Source organism: Pteropus vampyrus, unplaced genomic scaffold, assembly GCF_000151845.1.
Source record: "Pteropus vampyrus isolate Shadow unplaced genomic scaffold, Pvam_2.0 Scaffold8, whole genome shotgun sequence".
Classification (NCBI taxonomy): Eukaryota; Metazoa; Chordata; class Mammalia; order Chiroptera; family Pteropodidae; genus Pteropus; species Pteropus vampyrus.
The window spans coordinates 5,999,997-6,007,559 of NW_011888789.1; the positions used below are offsets into that span (position 1 = coordinate 5,999,997).

The 7,563-nt window shown below is 41.4% G+C and overlaps 1 protein-coding gene across 1 annotated transcript; it reads right to left on the reverse strand.

The window, feature by feature from the left end:
• Nucleotides 1-569: 569 nt before the first annotated feature.
• Nucleotides 570-5,946, reverse strand: MBOAT4 (membrane bound O-acyltransferase domain containing 4). The gene is made up of 3 exons (XM_011373220.1): nucleotides 5,828-5,946; nucleotides 3,699-3,923; nucleotides 570-1,533 (listed from the first exon to the last, which is right to left on the reverse strand). Exons 1-3 carry the CDS (start codon nucleotides 5,944-5,946, stop codon nucleotides 570-572), a joined length of 1,308 nt encoding a protein of 435 aa, XP_011371522.1.
• Nucleotides 5,947-7,563: the final 1,617 nt, after the last annotated feature.

The following is a 7,563-nucleotide window of genomic DNA, read 5'->3' on the forward strand; positions in this document are numbered from 1 at the left end:
GTAAGTTGTTATCTAGTCTTATCTGGATTTTAAGTTTATTAACATAGCTCTGAGATAATATCAGCCTTTTCAGTTTTAGACCAAATTTATCAGATTAGTAGGGATGAGTATCTAGATCATGTAACAGAGCAACATAATACGATTTAGGTATTGTTTTGTTGTTGTTGTTGTTGTTGTTGTTGTCTTGCTAAACTCACATTCCAGGATCAAGTGAACCAATCAATCAGACACTCAATTTTTAGATGCCCATGTACATACCATTTGCCATTTGGTTCACAGTACCTTATATTTGTACTTATTACTTTACTTAAACTTTGTTTCCACAGTGAAACTGTAAACTCTAAGGGAAGAAACCATTGTCTTTTTCTTTTGCGGATCCTTAATACCAGTATAATAGCTTGTTAAAGTAGATACACAAATTTCCACAGCAAGAAATCAGGTATATTCATTCAATACTCAAAAAAAACTTTTGTTATGGAAAAAGTTAAACATATGCACCATCGACACACCATCTGCCACTTTCTAAATTTTGTTTCATGGATGTATAAGATGAAGGCTGGGGAAAGACGTCAGTTAAATTTATACTTTCTCTTCGCTAATAGAAGAAGCAAAATACAGTATATCATGGGAAAGATACTGTTGTAAGAATTACACAGCAGCCAGAGAAAGGAGAGGCTCCTGGCTTCCACAGCCAGCATTATATAGGCAATGATGAGCTGGGTGTGGGCCCAGGTGAGAGTTCTATAGAGCAGCCGTAGTGGCCAGGATCTGATAAACAAATTGGCAAAGGTATGAATCAGGTAGTCAGCTTCCACCATCACAGCCCAGCAAAGAAACCCAAACACCTGTCCGGGATGGAGTCCATGCCACCACGCAGAGAAGGCGAAGGTCTGCAGCAATGGCCAGGCCTTGCTGTGCTGGAATATGAGGCGTCTGAGCCACCGAGCTGTGCTTTGGTTCCACCTCCTTGTGAACAGGGATATCCTGTGGGTTGTTTCCAGTGTCCAAATGTCCGCATCAGGGATGTATCCCTCCTCACCAGGGCTCTGACCAAGCTCAAATCCAAAGCCTGCTGCACAGAGGAGGGAGTCATCCAGGAGCCAGTGAGAGTAGTAGGTGAGTTTGAAGAGCCCGGCGGTGGACCACATGACATAGATGCACTGGAGTTGCTGGCAGTCAGCCAGTCCCACGCCTGCACTCACCACCCCTGTCAAAACCGCCTTCAGACCCTCTAGTCCTAGAATCTGCAGACCCCTCCAGGTCAGAGCCCAGAAAGAGTGCCTGGGATACAAAGAGCTGGACCCTTGAACACGAGCCTGAAACCTCTGGAAAGAACACAGAGGACCCCCTAGGAGAGCAGGGAAAAAGAGCAAATAACTGAAATAGGGCAGTGCCTTACACAGATGCTCAGGCAAAAAGCTCCTGCTCCTGATGCCTCCTGATGCTGCGTCCACTTTCCCCTCACAAATGTCCAGCGAGAGGGATGTGACCCTCTGGGTCAAGAGCATAAGGGAAGAAAGAGTGATGTAGAACCTGAAAGAGATTTTTTTTTTTTAATGTAAAAACACTTCATATTTCTTTTATCCTATCCAGTCCCTCACACATGACCCCACAGCAAATGGGGGTCTCTGAATGATTAAGACCAATCTCATGACTTGCAGTGTCTCCACAAAGACTCTTGGAATAATTCAGAACCACAGGCTACTCTGGGCAGGATCAAAAGGTACATGGGGAAGTTAATCATTAGTCAGAGAGGCAAATAAAAGAATGACAAGGAATATTGTAGGGAAACATTGATTACAATATTTCTAAAAATGGCTTGTAAAGATTAGGATCATGGACCTGGGAGAAGTTTGCCATAGAAGAAACAAAAACTTAGTAGCGAAGAGATGATGGGAAGTTGAAGATTTTAAACATGAACCAGTCCCTAACGGTAAGAGTCTGCAGGCTTTGGGGTTTGAGCTGAGGAAAGGTGAGTCAAGCTAGAGGTTCAGGGCATGCACTGAGTCATTGGCCATTTGATGTGTGTTCTTAACCAACTGCCTGAACTGTTCCTACTGTACCATCACAGATAGAGAAGATGGTGCTGGCAGGATTATTGTGGAGAAAATTAATGAAAATTACAGCGACGTGCTCTACAATCAGGAATGCTGTCCTGCAGAGAGAAAACAGCGCTGTTTCCCAGTCACTGCTGTTTCTATCTGTGCCTGGGACTTAAGGACACCTGACCTCCTCATTTGACTTACCCTGATGGTAAGCAAAGTAGCCTCCAATGCCACTCTGTTCACTCACCTTCTGCTAAGGACTGAACATGTTCCCCACAAATCAATATGTTGAAGTCTTAACCCCTAGCACCTCAGAATGTGACTGTATTTGGAAATATGGTCTTTAAAGAAGTAATTATGTTAAACTGAGTCATTAGGATGGACTCTAATTCAATATAACTGGTGTCCTGAATAGGAGAAGAGATTAGGACACAAACACACACAGAAGGAAGATCATATGAAGACACAGGGAGATGATGACCATCTACAGACCAAGGAGAAAGGCCTCAGAAGAAGCCGAACCTATCAATACCTTGATCTTGGACTTGCAGCCTTCGGAAGAAATAAATTTCTGTTGTTTAGGCCATCTGGTCTGTGGTACTTTGTTATGAAAACCCAAGAAAACAAATGCAGCTTCCCACCTCAGCTCTGGCTCAGCCTTCCTCCTGTCCAGCTAGATCCTGCTCAACTTGTTCCTCCAGACCTTATCGGGTCCTGGCTTCCTACTAGAATTCTAATTCCACATCCCCGTTAGTATTCTCTACTTCCTACCCACCTGCCTTCTTCTCTTTTCTTCAGAGAAGCAAACCCTGAAGCTTTGGTGAAACAGTCAGGATAAAGAAAAGGATTCTGGGTTTGGTAGCAATGGCAAAGTGAGTAAGTCAATGGCAGGCTAGAATCAGAGAGGTGGCCCACCTCAACAGAGCAAAGCCCTGATTCTCTGAGTGACCATGGACAATAGGCTTCAAGATTGCAGAAATGTTTCCCCCTAAACTTGGTGATCTCACTGACTCATGAAGACACTTCTCTACACTGTAATTGATTTTTTCCCTTAGATTGGGTGACTTTCCTTCTTCTGGGAGGATGGAACAGCTGGGCCTCAATTAAAGTAAAACTCTTACACAGCCAGTGCCATGGGAAGGCAACAAAGGTTTACAGTGGATTTATACCTTACCTGTACTGCTAAAGGGGAGGGCAGGCTGCTGGCTGTGAGTCTAAACCACCCATGTGAGGTGAGCAAACTGTGCTTAGTCACTGCCAGGCAGGCCTCATCTGTGGGCCATGGGACTCCCGGGTCAACCTCCTTCTCAGGCACAATGATAATTACAGCTAAGTGCCAGACACTGCTTCGTAGGTAACACATTGTAGTTATTAGTAGTCATATAATTACATTAATTCATTATCTCTAAAATAAGAGTCTTGCAAGACGCATTTTATTAACCCTTCCCCACCCCCCACATATACAAACACACTTTTTTTTTTTCTCCAGAAAAAGAAATCGAGGTCAAGAGAGGTTAAATGATTTGCTCAAGGCCACACTGCTCAAATGTGGAAGAATGTGTTCAAACACCACACCCAATTTTCTGCATTACCACCACGGTGCAAGCTAACTTTTGATCAGCTCAGTACAATCAAATGAACAAATTGCTTTACCTTGTGGAAGGAGGTTCTTGCAGATAATACTCAGTGTAGTGCAGACCCAGGTGACACAGTGTCTGCCAGGTCATTTGAAAGAAGAAAGTCCGCCTGTGGACTTCCTGTGGGCCGAGTGAATAGATCAGAACCACGGCACACAGAGCAGGAATGAAGACAAGCACAGCGAAGGAACCCATAGCAGTCAAGGCCAGAGCACCTCCTCCAGCCAAGAGAAAGAGGTATCTGAAACAACAAGGACAACCTGTGAAACTCACTTAGAACAGTACGACAGTAGGTCACTTCAGATGCCATCTAGGTAACCCAATTGAAGTGGGCCTCACATAATACCTAAAGCAGTTATATTGTTATCCCTCCAAAATCTTCCTTTTGTTCTTCTAAAGGAAAGAACCATGTGGGGAAAGAGCCAGGGTCAAATTGTGAGTCACTACCTCAAGATAAAAACCTTAATTCCTGCCTTAGCAACCCTGGGAGCCTCTCTTTGATGTTTGTCATTCAAGTGGGAACAATACCTGCCCTAACAATCCTGTGGGTGACAGGTCTGGAAGGCTTCCTAGTAAAAACATCTTCAGAATCTAGTGGTATGAAAAGTGATGTCAATCTGGTGTTGAGGATCTAGGGAAGCTCTCTAGGCAGCATCTCATTGAGATGTATCTCTTCACTTTCCATGGGATTGCACTGCCCTCGACCTTACAGGAAGGAGAGGGAGAAGCTCAGTGCCTCCCTTTGATAAATGTTTGAAAACTCTAATAGAAAATCTTTATACCTGCCTTAATCCTCCCTGGGCCATTCCTATGCTTCTCTTAGAGCCTATGCTTGGGGTGACTCCTCCCCACAATCACTCCTGTTAACATTGTGGTCCAAGCCTTTACTTCCCTGCTGTGGGAAAATAAGGGGAACACTTAATCCTTACACAGCGAAGTGGAAGCAGAAGCAACACTCTATGCAGAAGCAACTGCCCTAGGGATTCGTAAACATTAAAATGTCTATACATGTATAATGTAGGATGCATGATTTTTTTGAGTGCTTATTTTATTCTAGGCATTGTGCTAAGAATTCCTTTATAAGAAATATCTTTATTTAACACTTAAAATAACCACATGAGATAGCCTTTATTATTTCCATTTTACACATAAACCCAAGAGAGTTTATTCACATGTACAAGGACACCCAGTAAGTGAGGGGGCCAGAATGCACCAGATGACCCCAAGCCAGCATTCTTAATCCTATGGGAACTAACCCTTATCTTGCACTTGTTTTGCTTTATTGTTTGTGATTCTTTCTCAATTAAAAAATTTTTTACAATTGCCTTCCCTATCTCCTAAATGAAGGTAGGGGTTGGCAATCAGTTGTGAACATGTAATAATACTCCATAGTTTAACCAAACTCAGCAATCCTAACTAATTGTTAGATACAGCTAGATTTTACTTAAGAAGCCCCCAAAAATAAGTATCCTAATTTCCAAAGTAACAAATTATTGGGATGTAATCCTTTGGCAAGGGATTTTCACTTTTCAAAAGGATATTCCACAAATCTTTTTTAAAAATAGAAACTCTCTCTAATGTATTGAGTTTATTAGCTATAAAAGATCATTTCAATCAAGTTATCAAATATTTAGTAACAATAATTTTTGAACCCCAGACTTAGAGCTAATCTAACAAAATTTGTTTCGACTTATTTCACTTTTATAAAAAATTATACAAAAATGTTTTAAATCACATTTAAGTTATATATTTAATAAAATTTAATTTTATTGAAAATGATAGAATTTCATGAAATTAAAACCATTCCAGAACATCTGGGGCATATGGTTGGTGCATAGATGCAGGCGTTTACGTCATTCCTGTATCACCTCAACATCCATCTCCCCAGTTTATTTGCATCCTTTTTCCATTTAATGTGAACTTATCAAACTTTGGCTGAGTCAGTGCAGACGTGATGTCAATTTTCAGTTCAGTTTTACTCTATTAGACACATTCATGATCAAGTAATCGATAATCGGTGGCAGTAAAAACTTAAAAACGACCAGTGTAATTAATATTTAATCTCTACATCTGCACTCTGATCTGTCCTTTTTGACCTATTATAGTATTCACAGATGTAAGAGAAAAATTAGCCATCAAACCTACCTGGCATTAGTGGAAAACGAATCCATATTGCAGAGATAATTAAACAGAAGTGCAAAAGGAAAAGCAGCCCCTTGATAAAGTGAGACGGGATGGAGGAAAAACAGCTGAAGCCAACCCATTATGAATTGGAACAAAAGATACTGTCCTTTCCAGAATCCTTAACTGGTGCCTTCCTGCAATGGGAACCTCAACAAGCTCTCTTTGATCTTTTTATATGGTTCAGGAGGGCCTGGGTGAGCAAAAGGCAAACAAAAGCACTGGTGATAGCAGCATAAAAGTAAGTTTTCTGATTAAGAGAACTGCACTATAGAAACCAAAACGCATTTGGGGTTATATTACTTAATAACAACATGTACTTAAAACATTGCTTTCAGAAGTTCTGGTTTTGTTTAGTTTACATATCACAATATTTGCCTTTCCAGCCATCTGACTGTCATATTTTCTTCACTAAGTTAATGGAAAAAATCTCATTTTCTAGTTGTGGACAGACAATTCCTCAGCCTGGGGATGGGGAACAAGAATGTGAGTGTGAGGAAGGGATGTGGATTCTCAAAGGTAAGAAGACCCCTCCTCCAACCTCCACCGTCCTCCTTATGCTATTTCTTCCCTTTCCCCTTCCTCTCCTCCCCTCCTTCTCCCCCTCCCCCTCCCCCTCCTCCTCCTCCTGGAATACCTGTCAGTACAGAAGAATTCAGTTGCAATCAATTTGTTATGGAAAAAAATTATGCGTTTTGTCATTGCATTAAATATTTATTATTCTTACTTGTACTTTTCTTTTTCTATTTTGGAATCAGTACATTTTATTTTCAGGTCTCAAACATTTTGTAGATTCCTAAAAAGCCTATAGGCCCTAAACACTGTAACTAATGTTGATAAAATGGTCGGTCCTTCTTATAAACATGCTGTGATGGTTAATTTTGTGTCAACTCGGTTAGGCTATGCTGCCCAATTGTTTGGTCAAACACCAGTCTAGACGTAGCTACGAATGTATTTTTTTAGATGAGATTAACATTTAAATGAGAAGACTGTGAGTAAAACAGATTACCATCCAAATGTAGGTGGGCCTCATCCAATCAGTTTAAGGCCTTAAGAGGAAAGACAGGTTTCTCAAAGTGATTATGCCTCAAGACCGTAATATAGAAACCCTGTCTGAGTTTCCAGCCTGCAAATTTTGGACTTGATACCTCACCATCAACTCTTCCTAAATTTCCAGCCTGTGGGTCTACCTCAGACTTCAGACTTGCAAGCCCGTGTGTGTGTGTGTGTGTGTGTGTGTGTGTGTCCACTGGTTCTGATTCTCTGGAGAACCCTGACTAATATACGTGACATGGAAGTTTTTCAAATTAATTTAAATAGACATTGCTTGAAAATGGATATATGCTTGGGGAGAATAGAATGTTCTAAATTCATCCTGCAAGATAATGGAAAATGTATATATTGGCCTCTGACCCCAGTTCCTGACACAGAGTTCCTAAAATCCTTGTAAATTCCTAAATGATAAGAGCACTAGGAGCATCTTCTGTTTAAATGAGACACTTCTGGGTGGGCTCTTGGATGGGGGCTGGTCACCAGAAAGACAGAGCCATGATTAGAAGCATGGAACTTTCAGCCCTACCCCTCACAATGACTACCTTCTTGGTAACCAGAGGCCTTAGGAGTACTTTCTGTTTTTCTGACATAATTTTTCTCTTTATGGGCAGCACTGAGGCTAGTGGCCAATGCTCAGATATGTCTAA